Source organism: Lithobates pipiens, unplaced genomic scaffold (genome assembly GCF_037356315.1).
Source record: "Lithobates pipiens isolate NorthernLeopardFrog02 unplaced genomic scaffold, aLitPip1_a1.2 Scaffold_30, whole genome shotgun sequence".
Lineage (NCBI taxonomy): Eukaryota > Metazoa > Chordata > Amphibia > Anura > Ranidae > Lithobates > Lithobates pipiens.
In genome coordinates, this window is record NW_027507791.1 from 13492566 (window position 1) to 13517382 (window position 24817).

General features: G+C 46.7%; 1 protein-coding gene across 2 annotated transcripts in view; it reads right to left on the minus strand.

The window, feature by feature from the left end:
- SEL1L (SEL1L adaptor subunit of SYVN1 ubiquitin ligase) overlaps positions 1-23432 on the minus strand; it is a 57262-nt gene extending 33830 nt beyond the window's left edge. The window contains exons 1-6 of one of the 2 annotated variants that reach the window (XM_077463725.1): positions 23067-23432; positions 20828-20862; positions 19017-19347; positions 5563-5730; positions 1742-1847; positions 1289-1451 (exon numbers count right to left, since the gene is read on the minus strand). In XM_077463725.1, coding sequence (XP_077319851.1) covers positions 1289-1451; positions 1742-1847; positions 5563-5730; positions 19017-19347; positions 20828-20862; positions 23067-23421 — 1158 coding nt within the window. In that variant the 5' untranslated portion in view covers positions 23422-23432. The remainder of the gene's footprint in view (positions 1-1288; positions 1452-1741; positions 1848-5562; positions 5731-19016; positions 19348-20827; positions 20863-23066) is intronic. The other variant, XM_077463724.1, reaches the window with a different exon arrangement.
- Between the last annotated feature and the right edge of the window lie 1385 nt (positions 23433-24817).

The window sequence follows — 24817 nt, forward strand, 5'->3', positions numbered from 1 at the left end:
AAAGAACCAGAAATATACAGAAATGCTATGGAAAGCTGTCAGACTGCATTCTGTGTATTAAAGCTGAATTCTAAATTATTTTCACTAGAACTACATAGAATGATCAATCCCAGCCTAGATCATACCTCTTTATCATGTTGCTCTGTTGTCTGCAGATCCCGTTATTCTGGATTTTGTTGTGTCCAATGGCAGCCACCCCCCCCCCCCCCCCCCCAGTCAATGCTCCCGTTCTCTAATCTACATGCAGGGCGTCGGACGCATGGATTTAAATATGTTTATTTTTTCTTCCTTTGAGCACAAGATTAGAGCCTGTGGCACTAACTGGCTACAAAAAAAGGGGTGGGCTCGGGGGCCCGCTTCCTGTTTGCCTGGGAGGAGACGAAGCAACAACTGTAATAGGAGAGCGAGCGGACGAGCGCGCCTAACCCCCCCCCCCCCCCCCCCCCCAAAAAAAAAAACACACACATTGAGCACCACCCAGCACTGGTTGTGTCTTTGTATCACATGACACTCTATACACTTTAACCTCTTCATGCCGGATAGAGATATAGAAAGCTCCCGATTGTTACTTGTGATCGGGAGCTTTCCGATCATGTGACCTCTGTGACAGCTAATCACAGTGGTCACATAACTGAAATGTCTGCCTCCTCCCGACATTTGAAACCTCTTAAAGGGCCAGGAGGTGTCAGCACTAAGGGGTTAAGGTCAGAACACCACATCATTCTGGGTTGCTGGGTCAGATTAGCTAATGTTTATATTATAAACCCCCCTCCTCCAGTGATTTTAACCTTCTACTACACATCAGTATCTATTTCAGTGGGGTCCCTATGAGGGTGACACCATTAAGTAGCACTGTGGCAGGCTGGGGATGCAAAGTCACACAGAAGTGCTAGCCTGCTCAGTGCTCTACTGCCTGTCCTGCTGTCACCACCCTGCAGTGGCAGGACAGAGCACCGTGGCCGGCTAGAGGGGGAGCGACACCATATTTTACCGCATCAGGTGTCACCAAACCTAGTGATCTAACTTGTTATAAAAAAAATAAAAAAATAAATAAAAAAAAAACCTACAAAACAAACACACACACCAATCATTGGCTACATATTTACACAAGCCATGTGTGCATCAGAACAAAACTCAAAACAGCTCGGAACAGTATTAGGAGCCGTATGGAAGATAGGTGAATATGAAAAACAGGTAGTGTATCAGGAAAAATTATTACCAGGAACAATTAAGTGTTAGCAGTAAGAAGTGTCACATTCTGCAGCTCCAAATCACAAGGCCAGCTTACCGTCTGTCCTCTGGGGGATCCCTGCTCGGTAAGTTTTACCAGAAGATCTTTAGCTCCAGGAATATCTTGCTTTATGGGGTCCCCAAACAGTAATGCATAAGCCACTTTCTCCATAGCTTTCACATGATTCATGTCTGAAGCTTTTATGAAGTACTGGAAGGCCCTGCAGGGAGAAGAGCACACAGAGGGTTGGACAAGGCACTGAACCACCAAGCTAATGCATCCTGCTAGAATAAAGGCCCATGAAGCTATATAGCATCAGACACCAATGTAAGGTGGACCCTTCTCCCATTGAACATCAATGTAAGGTGGACCTTCATTTAAAGGGGTACTTGGGCTAGCTAACCCATATCGGAGGATACTTGATAAATATAAGCAGCGCATAGTCTTATAGAGAAGCTAGGCTAGAGTGCCAAATGGGTGGGGAGAACACACAATATATACACAACATACTCCTTCTTCTGAGATCTCTTTGTGCTCCCATTCAGGATCTTCATGCCCAGCTGGTACAGGTCCTCAGCTTCCTGCATCTGTCGCCTCTTGCTAGCCTGTTCTTCCGCTGTGGACATCAGAGACAGAAAGTATCAATACTGCAGTCCTTGTACAAACCAAAATACGCAGGACAGTCCAGAAAGTTCTTATCACCAATGGGCACACAATTACTTGTTTAGTGGCAACCACTGCTGTCCCTCCTGCACCGAAGACACTTCTTTCGGTGAGAATGCAGCATCCTCTAGTGGTAGTTCTGGCTAAGCACTGGGTCTCCTGAAAAATCATCTAAATAAGCTGCTGTGGGCGATTATGGCAACCGGGAGGGGCAGCTGGCCAACTGTGGAAGTGTGGGAGTCACAGAGCAGAATTGATAAGGAGTGTTTTCAGGGAGGGGGAAACACAGCCATGATAGAAATGAGAAGATAAGTGGGAGAGAAACACCAGCACCTATTTAGCATGAGCTAGGTGTGGGAATTGGGACTGACCTGGGCTGTGAAAGTGCAGAAACTGGGACGGTGAAGGAACTGGAACTGGGACTGGACTGAGGGGAAGTGAATTAGTTTTGAAAAAAAAAAAAAAAAAAAAAAAAACAAACACACACACACACAACACACAAGTCCATCTAGTTCAACCATAAAAGTAAATATCATCATACAATCCCATACCCACAGTTGATCCAGAGGAAGGCAAAAAACCCCAGCAAAACAGGATCCAATTTGCTACAGCAGGGGAAAAATAAATTCTTCCTGATCCCAGAAAGGCAAATCGGATTTTCCCCGGATCAAACTTTACCTATAAAATGTTAGTGCCCAGTTATATTATGTACATTTAGGAAAGAATCCAGGTCCCTTCTTAAAGCAATCCACTGAGCGGGACAGAACCACCACTGGAGGGATTCTATGCCACATTTTCACAGCTCTTACTGTGAAGAAACCGATTCGATATTTGGAGATGAAATCTCTTTTCCTCTAGACGTAAAGAGTGCTCCCTTGTCCTCTGTTGACCATAAAGTGAACTCCACACCGAGTTCAAGTTATGGACCCCTTTCATATTTGTACATGTTGATCATATCCCCCCTTAATGTCCTGAAGAGAGAATAAATTCAGTTCCTCTAATCTTTGCTCATAGCCAAGTTCCTCCATGCCTCTTATCAGTTTGGTTGCCCTTCTCTGCACTTTCTCCAGTTCCCCGATATCATTTTTTGAGAACTGGTGCCCAAAACTGAACTGCATATTCCATATGAGGTCTTACTAATGATTTGTACAGGGACAAAACAATCTCTCTCACTCTCTGGAGTCAATACCTCTCTTAATACAAGAAAGGACTTTGCTCACTTTGGAATCCGCAGCTTGACATTGCATGCTATTATTGAGCTTATGATCTACCAAAACCCCCAGATCCTTCTCCACTATGGATTCCCCCAGTTGTACTCCCCCTAGTACGTATGATGCATGAATATTCTTAGTGCATAACTTTACATTAAATCAACATTAAACCTCATCTGCCACATTGTCGTCCAATTAGACAGAGCATTGAGGTTGACTTGTAAATTGGAGACATCCTGTAAGGAGGTTATTCCACTCATAGCTTGGGGTCATTTGCAGAGACTGAAATGTTACTTTTAATCCCAGACCCAATATCATTTATAAAAGTTATTTAAAAAGTAAGGATCCCAACACCGAACCTTGGGGTACACCACTGATAACCTTAGACCATTCAGAGTTAGAATCATTAACCACTATTCTCTGAATTCTGTCTTTTAGCCAGTTTTCTATCCATTTACCAACTGATATTTCCAAACCTGTAGACTTTACCTTACACATGAGCCGTGTGTGGGGAACTGTATCAAACGCTTTTGCAAAATTCAAGTATATCATGTCCACCGCCACCCCTCTGTCCAAGGTTTTACCTCCTCATAACAAGTGAGCAGATATGTTTGACAACTTCTGTCTTTCATGAATCCATGACGTCTGTTGCTTAAAATATTTTTTTCCAGCATGAACTCATCTATGAGGTCTTTTATTAAACTCTCCCGTATCTTCCTGACTATAGAAGTTAAACTAACGGGTCTATAGTTACCTGGTAAAGACTTTGCTCCCTGTTTAAATGTAGGCACCACATTGGCCCTACGCCAATCCAGTGGTACTATTCCGGTCATTAATGAGTCCCTAAAAATTAAATGCAATGGCTTTGAAATGACAGAGCTCAATTCTTTTAGGATCTGTGGGTGAATGCCATCAGGTCCAGGTGCAATAAGCGACTGATTGGTTTGCGCAAAAGTTATAGCGTTTACAAACTAGGGATAGTTTTATAGCATTTTTATAAATTTTTTTTTTTTTACTAGTAATGGCGGCGATCAGCGATTTTTATTGTGACTGCGACATTGTGGGGGACCCATCGGACATTTTTGGGACCATTGTCATTTATACAGTAATCACTGCTATAAAAATGCAGTGATTCCTGTGTAAATGACACTGGCAGTGAAGGGTTTAACCAGTGGGTGGCAGTGTAGGGGTTAAGTGTTCCTAGCGGCGTGTTACCAACTGTTGTGGGCTGGGCCATGTTTTAGTGAACACTGATCTCTGCTTCAATCACATGGAGCAGAGATCAGCGTCACTAGTTGCTAGGCAGAATGGAGAAATGCTGTTTACACGGCATTTCCTCCATTCAGCCGTCCCGTGAGACGATCGTGGGTATGCCCGCGGCGATCGAGTCCGCGGGTCCCGGGACCGGACTCATGGGGGTCCCGACCGGCGCGGGAGCGCGCCGCCGGTGGCGCGCTCCTGATGGCAGGGCGGCATTGAAGATTGGACGTGCATGTACGCCAATATGCCTGCCCGTGCCATTCTGCCGACGTACATAGTCGTGCGCTGTTCGAGAACCGGTTAAAGACATTTTATTTATTTATTTATTTATTTTACACATTATACGTTATAAGTTTTTTTGACACAAAAAAAATGTTTTTTTTTGCGCCGGTGACATACACACACACACACATATATATATATATATATATATATATATATATATATATCACTAATGCTCACTGTGCCGATATCAATAAATTCTCCTGAAGAAGCCAATTAGCAAGGCGAAACATGCACCGATTAAATCAGTTTGCACTTGTATTAGTACTGTTATAGCAATATTTACCTTTTGGATGTTGGTTTTAAAATGTTCCAATAAATGTCTTTTTATAAAATTATTTTGTTATAATTCTGCACTTAAAAATCCCAAATTTCTATTAGAGAGTAGAATGTTTCCCATGATCAGGATTGTATTATATTGTGAAGACATCCTCTAAACCAGCGGTTAACCTTTTTTTCAGCCAAGGCACCCTTTAAAATTCTGTACAAATCTCGAGGCACCCCATTATATAAGAAGGAAAAAAAATAAAAAATAAAATAAAACACACGTATAGGTTTATATAAATAGGGAAAAATCCATACACATAGGACACCCGGCGTTCGAGGCGATTTATTCTTTCAAAGCAAATACACCAAAAGCAGGGGAGGAGCAAACAAGGATGCTGTGCACATTCCCCAACATTCTTCTCATCACCTGATGATGTCACCGGTTGTTAGAACACCGGTGACTAGAAGGTCCTAATGGTACATAATGAAATCCTGTGACTAAAAAGGCAGGCTTGATCCACCTGCTGACTTGTAAACAATTTTTGGACAATGTTTAGGCATTTTGCCAACGCACCCCAGAGGAAACCTCAGGGAACCCTAGTGTGCCTGGGGACCCTGGTTGAAAAAGGTTTGTTGTAAAACACTCACTTTCACAGAAGCCCCACTTTAGATCTCTTTTGTAATCCTGGGTGGTGGCGCACCACAGCCTGCCGTCCTCCCGCCCATCCGATGTACACTCATCATATTCCTTGTCCATGAAGAGGAAAGGAAAGTGACATGGCTCCCCGTCTGCTGTCCCTCCGATGGCAGTCGTGACTGCAAGAGAACACAGGAAGAGTTAAATATCATGCTTTGACAAACCATCAAATAAAAAAAATAAAAAAGCAGCCTACATTGCAAATTACAGGAATCTGTGGATGACCCAAAAATTCTACCTATTATTGTAACTTATGTAAAAAGTCCTTTATGTCGCTTTCACATTTTACAAAACACATTGCAAGGACAGAAGGATATATCGGTGGCCCTAGAGCTTGTTCGTTTTGGTGCTGATGACACCGAGGATGTAAAATTTTCACTTAGGGGTGTACTCACTTTTGTTGCCAGCAGTTTAGACATTAATGGCTGTGTGTTGAGTTATTTTGAGGGGACAGCATATTTACACTGTTATACAAGCTGTACACTCACTACTTTACATTGTAGACAAGTGTCATTTCTTCAGTGTTGTCACATGAAAAGATAGAAGAAAATAATTTACAAAAAATGTGAGGGGTGTACTCACTTTTGTCAGATACTATACATGGTATATATTTGCCTAACAGGTTACATCAAGATTTAGTCTGGAGTGGGGCTTTAAATGCCTCATTCTTGTAGACACAGCAACAGTATTCTATTTTCAGACAGGCTTACCTAGACATATCATCCCCCTGCTCTTGTAATTGGATCAATGTCCTTCCTAGACATCTTCACAGAGCTTGGGATGAGTGTACATGAGTGTACCTGCTGCAAGAAGTATGTCATCCCTGCACTGAAAGGGTGACCTACTCATTGCAGAGCAAGAGGTCACCAGCGCACCACGGGTCTCCTACTCAGTACAGGGTGCTGCAATCTATAGGAATATGTTGGGAGGCAATTGCGTTGCTTATTCTGGCATTGTTTCAATATAACAATCAGTTTGTTTTTGCTAGATAATTAGTTAGTTAGAACCCCCAAACTTTCCATTTTTTTTAAAGCATAGGCTCCTGAGAATTGGTGGCTTTTGCAAAAAAATTTTTGTCCAATGGTATTTGCGCAGAGGTTTTTCAAACGCAATTTTTGGGAAACAAAAAAAAAAAAAAAAATTAATATATATATATATATATATATATATATATATATATATATATATATATATATATATATATATATATATATGCGCCAATTTTTTTGTAATAAATATAAAACATGATATTACAAATTTAGATAGATACCAAACATATCACGCTCTAAAATTGCACACGCCTGTTCAACGGTGACAAACTACATACATTTTGATGCTTAAAGAACAGAAGCAATCAAGTTTGAGTGCAATTCAGACTTTGCAATGTATATAACTGATCTGGATCACAAATTTTTTTTTTTTTTTTTTTTTTTTTTTTTTTTTTTATTGTCTCCACAAAACTAGCATTTTTTTTGCTGTGCAGAGCAGACAGCAGACCTAAATATCAGTGCATACATCCAGATAGAAGCATTTATTATTATACACAATATTTAGATTTCTTTTACAGGCATAAACAAGTTCTGAGAAACTGGTTTCAGTTCACTTTCTCACCGCAGGCTTCTGGAGCGTTCAGACAAAACACTGTCGTGGGCCAATTAACGTACAGGAAGAGGTGACACCGCCTCACCTGTTGGGCCTGGGGGCAACGTGTACAGCCAGGCACAACAGATGGTGGTTTCACATGGACAGACATCTGGCTGATGAAACTCCTGACATGTATTTCTCCTGTAATGATTGCATCCTACATGCTGACTGCTGCAGGCGACAAGCTGAATATCGCCTACAGAGCAACGAGAACCCCAAACCACCATAACACTACATACATCGACACCCCAGTACAAGGTGGTATGCAGCACAGGCATCAGCTTAGTAGATTATAGAAGAAGCTGCGTCATGATGAATATATGGGGGATAATGAACAGACACGACCCATATCAATAGCACATATGTGTACGTTTGTTTTTGGGCTGTACTACATGTACAAACAACTATGTTGTGCATTTTGTTTTTATACTACCTAAAAACACACTGACACCAATTTAAATAACACTTTTAACCACTTGAGCTCCGGAAGGTTTTACCCCCTTAATGACCATTTTTTGGGTGGTGTCCAAGATGGCTACTTGAGCGGACGCACATCGAGCGAGCCCCGGACCCCTCTCCCGAATCTTGGCCATTTCCCTGCAGTCTGCGACTTGTAATCTGCCCCAGAGAAAGAACACCCCGTCGAGAACGGAATGACCAAGGGGAGGGGCGCTTTGAATACCCACAAGAACCACTCCCCCCAGAAAAAAAAAAAAAAAAAAGTCAGCCCAGGACTCTCTCCTTCCAGCTCTGCGCACATGACATCCCAAAATGGAAGATCCAGAGCCGATGTTCTGGCATATAGTTTCCTTTCATCATATAGTGTCCGCCCCGTACTGCGCATGCGCAGCACTTGCGCAGTACGGAGCAGAAGAAGCTTCGGAAAATCTCCGAAGATGAACGCCGCCTGCGCCGTGAGTCGAGGTGGTAGCCCCAGCATCCAAGTGGACATAGGGCTGGGAAAATTAGAGGGCCCCTCGCGGGCTCGCTTTGTTCGCCTCACTGCGTTCTGCTCTTTTTTTTTTTTTTTTTTATTTCAACTTTACGTTCACTTGGATGGTGGGGCTAGAAGCTGGACTCACGGCGCAGGCGCCGTTCATCTTCGGGTATTTTCGGAATATGTGTGTGCTGTGTACCGCGCATGCGCAGTACACAGCGGACACTATCCGATGGGGGACTGTATATGATAGGACACCGGCGATCGGTCCAATTTTGATGCCCTGATGCAGGCGATCAACACCTGCCAGACTACCCTTACGTGCAAGATAGAAACGGTCCAGCTGGAAATAAGTCTAATGAGGCGAGACATGGACTGCTTCCGAACGAGACTGACAGAAGCTGAATGCCGCATGGAGCACCCAGAAGACGTGCTGCAGGAGCATGCGGCTTGTTTCCGGACTCTGAACACCAAATTTAAGACCCTTGAAACAAGGGAAGAGGACGCCGAGAACCATAACAGGAGGAATAACCTCCGAAGAGCAAGGCTACCTGAAGACTCTTAAGAAACAGATCCCACGGCCTTCTTGAACACCTTCTCCGCACCCTCCTGCCACATGCACCATTCTGAGCCCTTGTACACACGGTCGGAGAATCTGTCGGAATGAGTCTTATCAGACCGCGTCGTCAGATAATCCGACTGTGTGTGGTATGCATCGGACTGATTCCGTCCGAATCTCCGTCCGACCCAATTTTCCAACATGTTGGAAATATTTCCCGTCCAACTGGGCCGGACGGACCTAATCCGATCATGTGTAGAGCATTTTCATCGGACCAAGTGCCACGCATGCTCAGATCAAAATTCCTACATCAAAGCTATTGGCTACTAGCCTGAATGTAGTCCCATCGTAACGAAATTACGTCATCACGTTCTGAAAGATCGGATTTTTCGCCAACTTGGCCCGACCATGTGTATGCAACAGTTTCGGGCACAATCCGGCGGACTAAATCCGACGGGAAAAATCCGACGGATTTGGTTGGCAAAATCTCCGACCGTGTGTACATGAGCTCAGAGTTCTTTGTAGTGGAGTTCTGAAGGGGGGGGGGGTTTAAATGGTGTGCAATACTTCTTTCTGGCTTAGTTTTTTCTTCCCTTCTACGTTCTGTCAGGGATAACCATCTCCACTAGGTGGCGTAGGAGCGCTATTTAACTGTATTGAACTACTACCTAGTACTGTAATGCCTTATGCAATACTGGTATCTATCTATGCAATGCTGATATACTTTAGAAGACAATGAGGTCTCCCCTTACCATTTTATCTTGGAATGTTCGTGGTTTGAAATCAAAGATTGCTGGTATTTAAATTATATCAAAAAATATGTAACCCAAATCCGTACACTACAGGAGACACATCTGGTGGGGAGCAGAACACTGGCTCTCCGGAAACCCTGGGTGGGCTCATATTACCACTCTACTTTCTCTAGTGGTGTCAGTGTTCTGGTCCACAAGTCCCTCCAGTTTACCCTCCTGGACCTACACCCGGAGGGGAGATACGTGGCTCTTCATGCAATGTGCGACAGGCTTAAGTTGCTCATTGTGAGGCTTTATATACCCCCACCGGCTGCAATGCCTATTCTACACACATTAACCCCTTTGTTGGCTCTCTACCCCAGGGCTGGTGTCTTACTGGCTGGGGATTTTAACACGACTCCAAATCCCAGTATAGACAGATTTAATGCTGACTCAGCTGAGGACTGTCCCCTGTCACGCTGGGCAGAGATGTATGGGCTACAGGATGTCTGGCGGTGGAAACACTCAAATGTAAAACAGCACACGTGTCATTTAGCAACGTGTGATTCTTTCTCTAGAATTGACCCATTTCTCGCTGGTGGTTCTCTGCTTTCCCGCACTCTGGCTGTGAAAATTTTGCATTGCGGCATCTAATATCACGCTTCAATGTTGCTAAAGCTTGGCACAGATTCGCCGGCTGGGTCTACCCTCTGGAGGCTATCCGGATTTTGGATCACGGACGCACAAGTGGGCCCTGAGATTGCGGGAGAGCTGAGACTCTATTGGGGGACACACTGTTGATACGGCTGACCCGCCAGTGCTGTGTGACACCTACAAGGCATATACTCGTGGTCAATATCAAAGATTTATTGGCAGGGTTAGGAAGGATAGGCAGCTAGCATTGGAGGATGCAGAACTAAAAGCTCAGGTGTTGGAATCTGACTACGTACACAACAAAGATGCAGCAACATATGTCGCTATGCAAGCTGTACATAGGGTGGATTTCCTTGCCAAGAACTACTGCTAGTAGGAAACTTCTAAGCTAAACCCAGAGGATTTTTGAACAGGGAGACAGAACGGGTAGACTGCTGGCATGGCTGGCCAGGGAGCGCTTCTCTACATCTCACATGGCTAACATAAGAGATGAGCAGGGCACACTGCAATCTGACCCCCTGCGGATTAACGCCCGGTTTGCAAAATACTATGAGACCCTATAAACATCCAGAGCAGATTTCACCCCAGACACACAAACTATTTTTGGAACAAATAGATTTCCCAGCGCTTTCTGACTCATACCGTACCAGGCTTGATGACCCTATAACCCTTAAAAAGGGGTTCAAACTACAGTTGCCTCACGCCAATCTGCCAAAACCCCAGACCCTGACGGAATACCCACGGAATTTTAGAATACCAATGTGGAGATGGTTATCCCTCAATTTCATGCCTTATTGTTATCAATGTTGAGGGAGGGGTGCCTTCCACCCTCTATGTCCGAGGCGGTGATAGCAGTGATCCCCAAACCTAAAAAAAGACTCAACCTGTGTGCCTCTTATCGCCCAATATCACTCCTCAAAGTTGATGCCAAAATAGTCACCAAAATTCTAGAAAACCGGCTTAACTTGTTTAACCTTTCCCTAATCCTTGGTGATCAAACCGGCTTCATGCCAGGTAAAGGCACCAATATTAACTTACGCAGCCTCTATACCAATATTTCCCAAGCAGCCATTGCAGAGTCCCAGGGCGTTGTAGCCTCGTAGGATGCTGAGAAGGCTTTTGACTCGGTAGAGTGGGAGTTCCTCTGGCAAGTCCTTGAGAGAGTTAACTTTGGCCCTCAATATATTTCTTAGATAAAACTGCTTTACAAAAAACCCTCAGCAAGAGCTATGGCGCGTACACGATCATAATTTCCGACGGGAAATGCTGTATGTGAGCTTGTTGTCGGAAAGTCCGACCGTGTATGCTCCATCAAATATTTGCTCTCGGAATTTCCGCACACAAATGTTGGAGAGCAGGTTCTCAAATTTTCAGCCAACTTCACTTGTCGGAAAGTCAGATTGTGTGTACACAAGTCCGTCGCACTAAAGTTCACGCATGCTCAGAATCAAACAGAAGAAGCCACATTAGCTATTGAACTTCCTTTCTCTCGGCTCGTTGTACGTCTTGTATCTCACCGCGTTCTTAGTTCGGAATTTCCAATGTGTGTGACCGTGCGTATGCGAGACAAGTTTGAGCCAACATCCTTTGTAAAAAATAAATAAAAAAATCCACGATTTTGTTGACGGGAAATTCGAATCGTGTGTACGCGGCATAAGGACTAACGGTCTCCTCTCACCAAACTTCACTCTGGGTAGGTGGCACCAGACAGGGCTGCCCCTTAACTCCTGGGCTATTTTCCCTGGCCGTAGAACCCCTAGCTATTCTCATTAGGTCCTCCGGCACAATTAAATGAATACAAGTGGGCACACCGACTGAAAAAATATCCCTATAGGCAGATGATACTCTTCTATATCTCTCAGATGCGTCCGTTTCCCTAGAAGAAGCTCTGAAGCTTATAAATCACTACGGTTCCTTTTCAGGTGTCTGGATCAACTGGGACAAATACATACTTTTCCCATTGTTTCGTGCAATCCCCCCATAGCAACCCATATACCCAATCACTAAATTTCGATACTTGAGAATAGAAGTCCAAAGAGACCCCTCCCTGTACCTAACCGACAATGTACACCCGGGTACTCAAACACCTCACATTTAGATGCCAGACCTGGAAGTCTCTGTTTCTCTCGGTTGGGAGGATTAACCTACTTAAAAATGACATTTCTCCCCAGACTCCTTTATGTATTTTGTAATTCCCCGTTCCCATTCCCAACGACTTATTTTGGAAAATAGACCAAATAATAACCACTTTCATATGGGCAGAGTCCGCTCCTAGAATTGCCAAAACTACCCTGCAACTTCCACTATCCCTTGGGGGACTGGCACGTCCCTGTCTCAAACATTATTACTGAGCAGCGGTTATGGTGACGGCGAGATGGTGGTTTTACGCAGTCTCACACCAAGCCCACAGTGAACTTAGAGCCGGCAATCCTGGGGTCCTACTCTACATGGAGTAACCTGGTGTTTAGAGGCCCAAGATCACATCCAGAAATGGCCACCTTGATGTGAACAACAGTCCGAGTGTGGGAACATATGTCAGCTCAGCTTAACAAGGCCCAATATCATCTTTCCATACACATCACTGTGGGGCAACCATAAGCTACGTCACTTACAGACTGTCCCTGACACTGCTCTCTGGGCTCGGTATGATATCAAAATTAAAACATCACATTATGCTGGAAGGCACGCCACTTTCATTTGGCTCCCTACGAGACGCCCTTCAGCTCCCATCCAGGATGCTCTTCCGATACCTGCTACATCATGCAATGCAAGCACAATGCCGCCTAGGAGTTTCCATTAAATCACAATTGGGTGGAGAGCTTCCTGATCTCCAAAAACACAGATCCCATTCTGCCCTCACTATATCTGTGGATATTCTGTGAGGATTCTGGCGGAGGGACCAAATTGTTTCAGAAATGGAGAGGATATACCTGCCTTGGAAGATGATGACTAGGAGGAAAGGATCTAACAATATATTCCCCTTAAAGCAGGAGTAAACCTGAACTTTTTTTTTTTTTTTAATAAAAAATCATCTGCAAGGCAAAAAAGGCACGAGCTATTATGCAGCGCATACTAGTCAGATGTGGTATGACCATCTGAGCTGGAAGCTCAGCCCCCTTCCTTCCCCTGCAGCCTTCTGGGACACATCACAGAAGACTGGGGAACCATTCACAAAGTGCAGCGCAGCTTGCATATATACGCAGTAGGAAACTGGCCATGAAGCCAGAAGGCTTCATTGCTGGTTTCCCTTACCCAAGATGCTGGCACCTACACCCGAAGCTGATTAAAGAACCAGTTTGTGTGAGGACAAATCGCTGGATCCCTGGACCAACATGTGTCCTCATATTAACTAGTTGCTGACCGCCGGCCGTCAAATGACGGCCAGGCAGCGGACCTATTGTGGCGGGAGGCCGTCATATGACGGCCTCCCGTTTAAACAGGGAATGCGCGCGATCGTGCGCGCGCATCCCGGTTTCTTCGGTGGCGGCGTGTCACGGAGACACCGCTCGCCACCGAAGGGGGTGAACAGCCATTCGTTATGGCTGTTTACCACGTGATCGGCCGTGATGAAGTCACGGCCGATCACAGATGGTCACACCCCGAACGTGCACGGCGCATGCGCGCGAGCGCGCTGCGCGTGCACGGCGGTGGCGGCGTGTTCCCCAGGAACACTGCTCGTCACCAACGCTGGTAAACAGCCATTGGCCGGCTGTTTACCCACGTGATCGGCTGTGATCCTTTCACAGCCGATCACAAAAATGTAAACAAACTGCGGTAACGGGATGTTACCGGGTTCTCCTCCTCACACACCGATCGTGTGTGAGGAGGAGATTGCGGTAACATCTCGTTACCGCATACAGTGTACACCAATCATACTGAATGCCCCCCCCCCCCCCCCCAATAAAGAGGACCTGTCACCACTCCTCATAGTACCTGTCAATCACAGTCCATCAGAGTACCCGAGTACCTGTCACCAGGCCCATCAGAGTACCCGAGTACCTGTCACCAGGCCCATCAGAGTACCCGAGTACCTGTCACCAGGCCCATCAGAGTACCCGAGTACCTGTCACCAGGCCCATCAGAGTACCCGAGTACCTGTCACCAGGCCCATCAGAGTACCCGAGTACCTGTCACCAGGCCCATCAGAGTACCCGAGTACCTGTCACCAGGCCCATCAGAGTACCCGAGTACCTGTCACCAGGCCCATCAGAGTACCCGAGTACCTGTCACAGTCCATTAGAGTACCCGAGTACCTGTCACAGTCCATTAGAGTACCAGAGTACCTGTTCCAGTCCATCTGTGTACCAGAGTACCTGTCACAGTCCATCTGAGTACCAGAGTACCTGTCACAGTCCATCTGAGTACCAGAGTACCTGTCACAGTCCATATGAGTACCTGTCACCGCCCTTCAGAGTACCCAAATACCAGTCACCGCCCTTCAGAGTACCCAAATACCAGTCACCAGGCCATCAGAGTACCCGAGTACCTGTCACCAGGCCATCAGAGTACCCGAGTACCTGTCACCAGGCCATCAGAGTACCCGAGTACCTGTCACCAGGCCATCAGAGTACCCGAGTACCTGTCACCAGGCCATCAGAGTACCCGAGTACCTGTCACCAGGCCCATCAGAGTACCCGAGTACCTGTCACCAGGCCCATCAGAGTACCCGAGTACCTGTCACCAGGCCCATCAGAGTACCCGAGTACCTGTCACCAGGCCCATCAGAGTACCCGAGTACCTGTCACAGTCCATTAGAGTACCCGAGTACCTGTCACAGTCCATTAGAGTACCCGAGTACCTGTCACAGTCCATTAGAGTACCAGAGTACCTGTTCCAGTCCATCTGTGTACCAGAGTACCTGTCACAGTCCATCTGAGTACCAGAGTACCTGTCACAGTCCATATGAGTACCTGTCACCGCCCTTCAGAGTACCCAAATACCAGTCACCGCCCTTCAGAGTACCCAAATACCAGTCACCAGGCCATCAGAGTACCCGAGTACCTGTCACCAGGCCATCAGAGTACCCGAGTACCTGTCACCAGGCCATCAGAGTACCCGAGTACCTGTCACCAGGCCATCAGAGTACCCGAGTACCTGTCACCAGGCCATCAGAGTACCCGAGTACCTGTCACCAGGCCATCAGAGTACCCGAGTACCTGTCACCAGGCCATCAGAGTACCCGAGTACCTGTCACCAGGCCATCAGAGTACCCGAGTATCTCCAGCCCATGTCTCATAGAATATACGTTGGGGTGTTTGCTTTCCAAAATGGGGTCATTTTGTGGGCAATTTCACTGTCCTGGTGGTCCAGGACCTTCAAAAGTGTGATGGGTAGGAATGAAATGAGATGTGTCATTTATGCTCCTAGAACGCCTGAACGTACTACTTCAATGTTCGGCCTCTCTATGTGGCCAGGCTGTGTAAAAGTCCTACACATGTGGTATCGCCATACTCGGGAGGAGTAGCAGAATGTATTTTGGGGTGTAATTTTTGCTATATACATGCTATGTGTTAGAAATATCTTATAAATTGACAATTTTGTGCAAAAAAAAAAAATGCGTTTTAATTTTTTTCCACATATTCCAAAAACTTCGGGAAAAAAAATGAACCGTTCAAAAGACTCATTATGCCTCACAGATTATACGTTGGGGCGTTTGTTTTCCAAAATGGGGTAATTTTATGGGAAATTCCATTGTCCTGGTACTCCAGGGCCTTCAAAAGTGTAATAGGTGGTTGAGAAATGAGATGCGTAATTTTTGCTCGTAGAACGTCTGAAGGTACTACATCAATGTTAGTGCTCTGTATGTGGCCAGGCTGTGTAAAAGTCCTACACATGTGGTATCGCCGTACTCAGGAAGAGTAGCAGAATGTATTTTGGGGTGTAATTTGTTGTATGCATATGCTGTGTGTGAGAAATAACCTGATAATATGACAATTTAGTAAAAAAAAAAAAAAAAAAAAAAAAAAAATATCTTCATTTTGCAAAGAATTGTGGGAAAAAATGACAACTTAAAAAAAAACTCACCATGCTACTTACTTAATACCTTGGGATGTCTACTTTGTAAAAAGGGGTCATTTGGGGGGTATTTGTACTTTCCTGACTTGTTAGTGTCTCAAGAAATGAGGTACACCTGATGTACTGAAGGCCTGATCAGAAGTGATCAATTTTCAGTGATTGGCATCATAGTTTGTAGACTCTATAACTTTCACAAAGACCAAATAATATATACTAATGTGGGTTATTTTTACCAAAGATATGTAGCAGTATAAATTTTGGCCAAAATTTATGAAGAAAAATTACTAATTAGCAAAAATGTATGACAGAAACGAAGAAAAAGGCATTTTTTTCACAAAATTTAGGTTTTATTTTATTTATAGCACAAAAAATAAAAAACCCACTAGTGATTAAATACCACTAAAAGAAAGCTCTATTTGTGTGGAAAAAAGGACGCAAGTTTCATATGGATACAGTGTAGGATGACTGAGTAATTGTCATTCAAAGTGTGAGAGCGCTGAAAGCTGAAAATTGGTCTGGTCAGGAAGGGGGTGTAACTGCACTGTATTGAGGTGGTTAAAAAAGTTAGCAGCTACAGTATCTGTAGCTACTGAATTTTAAATTTTCTTTGTGGAAACCTCAAGCTCCTTTTTAAAGGACTGTCTTTACTAGGGATTGCTAACCGCATACCCAGGAATGGATTACCCAATTTACCAGAAAGGCATAATTCTAGGATGTTGACCGATTCCACATACACCATGTTTTCACTGCAGGTGGATCTCTCTACGGTCCCTTGGACAAAAGCCATCCAGCTGCATTGCATCCCTCCTGGAATTATAGTGTAGATGCCGTTTTAAGGCCTGCACTGGTAAAGTCTGTGGCAGGCTGCACGCTATACCAAGTGGATCAACATTGGGGTATTTGCCAGAACAGAAGTGGAGGAGCTATGAAATGTCTTCAACATTACAGAACAAGTCCAGCTGGAATTAACCAACTACTACTAGAGAGATCTACGAACTGATTATATAATGGTGCATAAAACAGACACCTGGCTTATATAAGACAGTACAAAGGGCACATTTACATGTTAAATGGCTCACAAGAGACAATAAATCCAAATCTGGAAATCACAAGCATAAAAATAAACTAAACGAAACTGGCTTTCCATTACTTATAGGAGACACAATAATTAAAATGGATAGTAAACCTTCATCTAGGATTGCATAGATAAGCCACCCCCCCCCCCCCCAAAAGGCATCGATTTCAGGTATGGGAGCATTTGCAGTACTCTTGCAAATACTCGGTATCGGTGCAAACCTTCCTTCAGCAGCTGTTTTATTCTCTTACCGAGTATGCAGCTTCTTAATTCCTTGCCTATGTTCCAGTCTAACCACTTGCCTACTGTTGGCCATCATATGACATCCTGGGCTTTAAGTGGTGATATATAAATGATGCCTGCAGCTACAGCCATCATTCAGATATCTTTTTTTTCCTGTTCAGCTTCTTGATTGCTTTTAAAAGGCAGCAGGAGATGACCCCCCTCCCGCCGCCCTCCGTTCTCTCCCGTTCGATCAGGAAGCCAGAGAATGAAATCGCCAGCGGTTTACTATAGAGCAGACTGAGGACCAGATTGTCCACGGCCATCCCTATGGCCTGCGCAGGCCAGAAGTGATGCCATGAAATCACTTCCAGACGCCGGCAGATGTAAAACACTGATTTTTTTATTTCTTTTTGGAAAGGCCGAGATTGATTTTTTATTTATTTTTTATCTCAGGTTTCAGGTCAGAGAGATCTGGGGACTGGTAGACTCCATATCCCTCTGTAAAAAGGATCTGTCCCTCCCTTTTCCTATCACAAGGGATGCTTACATTCCCTGTAATAGGAATAATAGTAATAAAAAAATAAAAATAAAAAAGTCATGGAGATTAAGTACCGTAGTTTGTTGCCATTTCACAAGCGTGTGCAATTTTAACATCTTAAAGACAGAGCCTTGTTTCAAGATTTGGTGTTTACAAGTTAAAATCAGTTATTTTTTGCTAGAAAATTACTTAGAACCCCCCAAACATTATATTTCTTTCCCCAACATCCTATAGAATAAAATGGAGGTAGTTGCAATTCTTTTGCCACACTGTATTTGCGCAGCGGTCTTACATGCGCACTTTATTTTGGGGAAAAAATGATTTTATATTGTGAAAGATAATGTTACGGCAAGTAAATTGATACCCAACATGCTTAAAAACTGCACCCGCTCATGGAATGGCGACAAACTTTTACCCTTAAAAATCACCATAGGCGACGTTTAAAAAAAAAAAAAAAAAAAAAAAAATTATTCTACAGGTTTACAGGTTACATGTTACAGAGGAGGTCTAGGGATAGAATTATTGCTCTCACTCTAAGGATCGCAGGGATACCCCACCTGTGGTTTGAACCCGTTTTGTATGCGGGTGCTACTCACGTATGCATTGGCTTCTGCACACGAGCCAATGCACACGAGCTTGGTGGGACGGAGCGCGTTAAAAAGTAAAAATAAATAAATGTAAATTAAAATACAATTCTTATTTATCTAGTAGAAGTGATTCGCGGGGGTCTGTTGCCACTTCTACAGGCAGTGGAAAGGGATATCCCCACCACCCTTGATTTAATCAGATGCTTTGGAGGCTAGAGGAGACACATCTGGGGTCTAATTGAGCCAAAATCTCCCCATAAAGAGGATCTATCATGGCTCATGCTATCACAAGGGATGTTGTCCATCCCGTGTAATAGCAATAAAGCTGATAAAAAAAATAAAAGAAAAGTACAGTGTTAGAAAAGTACATTTAAATAATTAAAAAAAAAAAATTTAATTGAGGCCCCGTATAGCTCATAAGCTGACAACCGCTACGTTACCTGGTCTCTGAGGCTCTGCATTCAGTCGTCTCTCTTCCTGATCCTGGGCTGCAGCTTCCCCCTCCTGATTGTCCGTATCTTCCAGAAATGTGACTGTCTGTGTGATCTCTGAGAACACAACTGGTTCATATGGGGGTTCCAGATCTAAATTTAAGGCGTCCAAGGACTGAGAATTGTCCGCCGTCTCTGAATCAGTCTCTGTACTGTCCAGGGTGACCACATCCTCTGCCCACCGTGCTGCTTTCTCATCATGCTGGTCCTCAGGTTCAGTCTTTGGATCACCTCCGGTAGGGAACTCCGATTCCACCTCTTCTCTGGGCTCAGAAATGTGCTGGGGGCAGAAGAAAAGACAACAGTGAGCACAATGATATTATAATACTGACTATCCAATATCAGACAGAATGTGGAATTGTATGATAAGACCCCCCCACCCCAAACTGCATGGCTAGAAGAGCCGATCCATCCAATCACAGCGAGATCCTCCTGTGCAGCAGAAACACTTCACATCTACACAAAGATTTACCGGTAGGATATATTGCATAGATCTATGTTGGAAGACAGCAAAGCATCAGTTATAGCAGTGATGGTGAACTTTGAAACCCCAGATGTTTTGGAACTACATTTCCCATTATGCTCATGCACTCTGCAGTGTAGTTGAGCATTATGGGAAATGTAGCTCCCAGACATGTGGGGTGCCAAGGTTCCCCATCACTGAGTTATAGTCTGTTATCACTGATCAGCTTTTATCACTTGTGGACTCTATTGGTCTGGGAATATCATCTATCCGCAGCGGATTACAAGGTCAACACTGGGAAAAATGTTCATGAATTGGCTGGCCTGGGGCTCCTCCCAGCAATAATTCTTCAGTGCAGATGCAGTCTCTCATTGCAATGGTAAAAACCTCCTACAAAGTGCCATGTACTGATCACTGCCATGTCAAACACTGTACAATCTGCCCTGAACCCCCCCAATGCCTTTGTACAATGAACCCCCAACATATTACATACTACCCTGAACCCCCAAAACATCTCTACAATAAATCATCAGCACATCTGTACAACGAACCCCCAACACATTACAATCCACCCTGAATCCCTAATATATCTACACAATGAACCCCAACACATTACAATCTGCCCTGAACCCCCCCCCCCTGCCTAATATAGCAACACAATGAACCCCAACACATCTCTACAATGATCCCTGATATGTTATGATCTGCCCCTCCCCCCTCCCCCCGCCTAAAATGTCTACACAATGAAGCCCCAACATGTAATAACCTGCCCTAACCCCCTCACCTAATATAGCTAAACAATGAACCCCAACATTTTACAATCTGCCCTGAATCCCAACACATCTCTACAATGAACCTCAATATGTTACAATCTGCCCTAACCCCCACCCAAAATGTCTACACAATGAACCCCCAGCACATCCATATGGTGATCCCCCAACACATTACAACCTACCCTGAACCCCCCCACAAATCTCTACGACGAACCCCCAAATACATAATCTGCCCTGAACTCCCCCCAATGTCTGTACAATGAACCCCATCACATTATAATCTGCCCTGAACCCCCAACACGGTACTATCTGCTCTAAATCCTCAATATGTCTCTACAAAAGCAGTTGAATGAGGGGAAGCCGTATAGATCTGGTGACTTAGAGTGTACGTCCCGCATTATAATGTCAGCAGATTAAGTTCACCGTCTTCAAGCCATGACTACATGACTGACTGCTGCCTGAATTCTAGAGGAGGATGTAGGGGGCTGAAGATCTAGTTGTGTAGATCTGAGCAGAGTTCTTACCGGGATTTCCTCTGTGTCTTCTTCATTCTTGCTATCTGGAAGAGAAAAAAACATTTCAACTCAGCACCACGTATGGGACCGCACTTCTCCAGACCCATCACTCAGCACCACGTATGGGACCGCACTTCTCCAGACCCATCACTCAGCACCACGTATGGGACCGCACTTCTCCAGACCCATCACTCAGCACCACGTATGGGACCGCACTTCTCCAGACCCATCACTCAGCACCACGTATGGGACCGCACTTCTCCAGGCCCATCACTCAGCACCACTTATGGGATCGCACTTCTCCAGACCCATCACTCAGCACCACGTGTATGGGACTGCACTTCTCCAGACCCATCACTCAGCACCACGTATGGGACCGCACTTCTCCAGGCCCATCACTCAGCACCACGTATGGGACCGCACTTCTCCAGGCCCATCACTCAGCACCACGTATGGGACCGCACTTCTCCAGACCCATCACTCAGCACCACGTGTATGGGACCGCACTTCTCCAGACCCATCACTCAGCACCACGTGTATGGGACCGCACTTCTCCAGACCCATCACTCAGCACCACGTGTATGGGACCGCACTTCTCCAGACCCATCACTCAGCACCACGTGTATGGGACCGCACTTCTCCAGACCCATCACTCAGCACCACGTGTATGGGACCGCACTTCTCCAGACCCATCACTCAGCACCACGTATGGGACCGCACTTCTCCAGACCCATCACTCAGCACCACGTATGGGACCGCACTTCTCCAGACCCATCACTCAGCACCACGTATGGGACCGCACTTCTCCAGGCCCATCACTCAGCACCACTTATGGGACCGCACTTCTCCAGACCCATCACTCAGCACCACGTATGGGACCGCACTTCTCCAGGCCCATCACTCAGCACCACTTATGGGACCGCACTTCTCCAGACCCATCACTCAGCACCACGTATGGGACCGCACTTCTCCAGACCCATCACTCAGCACCACGTGTATGGGACCGCACTTCTCCAGACCCATCACTCAGCACCACGTATGGGACCGCACTTCTCCAGACCCATCACTCAGCACCACGTATGGGACCGCACTTCTCCAGGCCCATCACTCAGCACCACGTATGGGACCGCACTTCTCCAGACCCATCACTCAGCACCACGTATGGGACCGCACTTCTCCAGGCCCATCACTCAGCACCACGTATGGGACCGCACTTCTCCAGGCCTATCACTCAGCACCACGTATGGGACCGCACTTCTCCAGGCCCATCACTCAGCACCACGTATGGGACCGCACTTCTCCAGGCCCATCACTCAGCACCACGTATGGGACCGCACTTCTCCAGGCCCATCACTCAGCACCACGTATGGGACCGCACTTCTCCAGGCCCATCACTCAGCACCACGTATGGGACCGCACTTCTCCAGGCCCATCACTCAGCACCACGTATGGGACCGCACTTCTCCAGGCCCATCACTCAGCACCACGTATGGGACCGCACTTCTCCAGGCCCATCACTCAGCACCACGTATGGGACCGCACTTCTCCAGGCCCATCACTCAGCACCACGTATGGGACCGCACTTCTCCAGGCCCATCACTCAGCACCACGTATGGGACCGCACTTCTCCAGACCCATCACCCAGCACCACGTATGGGACCGCACTTCTCCAGACCCATCACTCAGCACCACGTATGGGACCGCACTTCTCCAGACCCATCACCCAGCACCACGTATGGGACCGCACTTCTCCAGACCCATCACCCAGCACCACGTATGGGACCGCACTTCTCCAGACCCATCACTCAGCACCACGTATTGGGACCGCACTTCTCCAGACCCATCACCCAGCACCACGTATTGGGACCGCACTTCTCCAGACCCATCACTCACCACCACGTATGAGAATTGCACCTCACCAAACTATGTGTGGGACCCAATTTCTCCAAGCCTGTCACTTAGCACCATATTTGGGACCACACTCACTCAGACTCGTCACTCACGGAGCGGAGGGTACCGCTGTCAGGTCTGGTGGGGGGTGGGGGCAGGTGGAACGGAGGGTCCGGTAATGGACGGTGTCAGGTCCGGTCAGGGGGGCGGTAATGGACGGTGTCAGGTACGGTCAGGGGGGCGGTAATGGACGGTGTCAGGTACGGTCAGGGGGGCGGTAATGGACGGTGTCAGGTACGGTCAGGGGGGCGGTAATGGAAGGTGTCAGGTCCGGTCAGGGGGCGGTTCCGTGTCTCACCAGTGTAGTCCGGTAGTTCGGCGGTGGCCTGGCTGCAGAGTCCGCTCAGTAGTATGAGAACAAGCAGCACACTCGGCGCTCTCCTATCCCCCATCCTCCAGTCTGTCAGTCCCGGGCTCCGGCAGCGGCCTAAACCAGCCAAGCCGCACCACCTTCCCAGCCAATCGAAGCCCCCAGCTCTTCTACCTGGACCAATCACCTCGCATCGGCTGCCTAGCGACCAACCAACAGCGAGAGGAGGTATTTCCGGATGAGAGGGCTTGCCTTCCACTACATGGCCCTTCCTGATTGGCTGCTCGCGGGGGATAGTAAACAAACTCCAAATCCCGGTGTAGCAGAGGATACCATATTTCATTGGATACCGATCTTACTGCTACACTGGCTGGAGACTTTCTCCATCAACACATTATACAGCAAAGTCGGGTAGAATAACACGCGGGTCGCTACCGATTCCCGGAGCATGATTATTTTATTCATGCAGGGGTCTGTCAGAATAGCATCGCCATATTGGAAACTGAAGCTTCCGCCCTAGTAGCTGAAAGGGCGGAAGTAGAAGGACGCCATGTTTGATAAGGGAACTTTAAGGGGCTTTACTGTTACTGCCTGTCACTGTACATCGGGAAAGCAGCCAGCGCGTGCTTGATATGCCGTTATCCGCCCGCCCCCCTCCGCCAATCAGATGAAGAGCGAGCCCGCCAATCAGATGAAGAGCAGATAACGGTTTATCAAGCAGGCGCGGGCGCGCTCTGCGCGTGTACGTTGGTGGCCGCCCCACCTCTCCACGGCGATTGCGGGCGCGCTCTCCGCGTGCACGTTGGTGGTGGCGTGTTCCCGGTGTCTTGTCAAATAACGTCCTCCATCCGATAGTGTCCGCTGCGTACTGCGCATGCGCAGTACACAGCAACACAGATTCCGAAAATTGGCGAGGATGAACGGCGCTTGCGCCGTGAGTCCAGGTTCTATCCCCACTATCCAAGTGGACATAGAGTAGGAATAAAAAAGAGCCGAGCGCAGCGAGGCCGAGCCCGAAGTGTGGCGAGCGAAGCTCGCCCGCGAGGGGCCCTCTAATATTCACAACCCTATGTCCGCTTGGATGGTGGGGCTACCACCTCCACTCACGGCGCAGGCGCCGTTCAGCTTCAAAGATTTTCCGAAGCTTTGTCTGCTCCGTACTGCGCATGCGCAGTACGGTCCGGACACTATTTGATGGCCGGACACTATACGGCAGAACAGGGAACACTGCTCGCCACTGATGCTGGTAAACAGTCATTGGCCGTTTACCACGCAATCGGCTGTGATCATTCCAAACGCAGCCACTGTGCCCAAACGCAGACATTGTGCCCCAAATGCACACACTGTCCCCAAACGCAGACACTGTCCCCAAACGCAGACATTGTCCCCAAACTCAGACACTGTCCCCAAACGCAGACATTGTGCCCCAAACGCACACACGGTCCCCAAACGCACACACTGTCCCCAAACGCAGACATTGTGCCCCAAACGCAGACACTGTCCCCAAACGCACACACTGTCCCCAAACGCAGACACTGTCCTCAAACGCAGACACTGTCCCCAAACGCAGACACTGTCCCCAAACGCAGACATTGTGCCCCAAAAGCAGACACTGTCCCCAAACGCAGACATTGTGCCCATATTCTGCCGATTTAATAAATACACTACATATTGGTGCTGCCGCTGATATAATAAAGCCATCGCCCGCCCGAGTCTATCACTTTTCAGCACCAATAAGA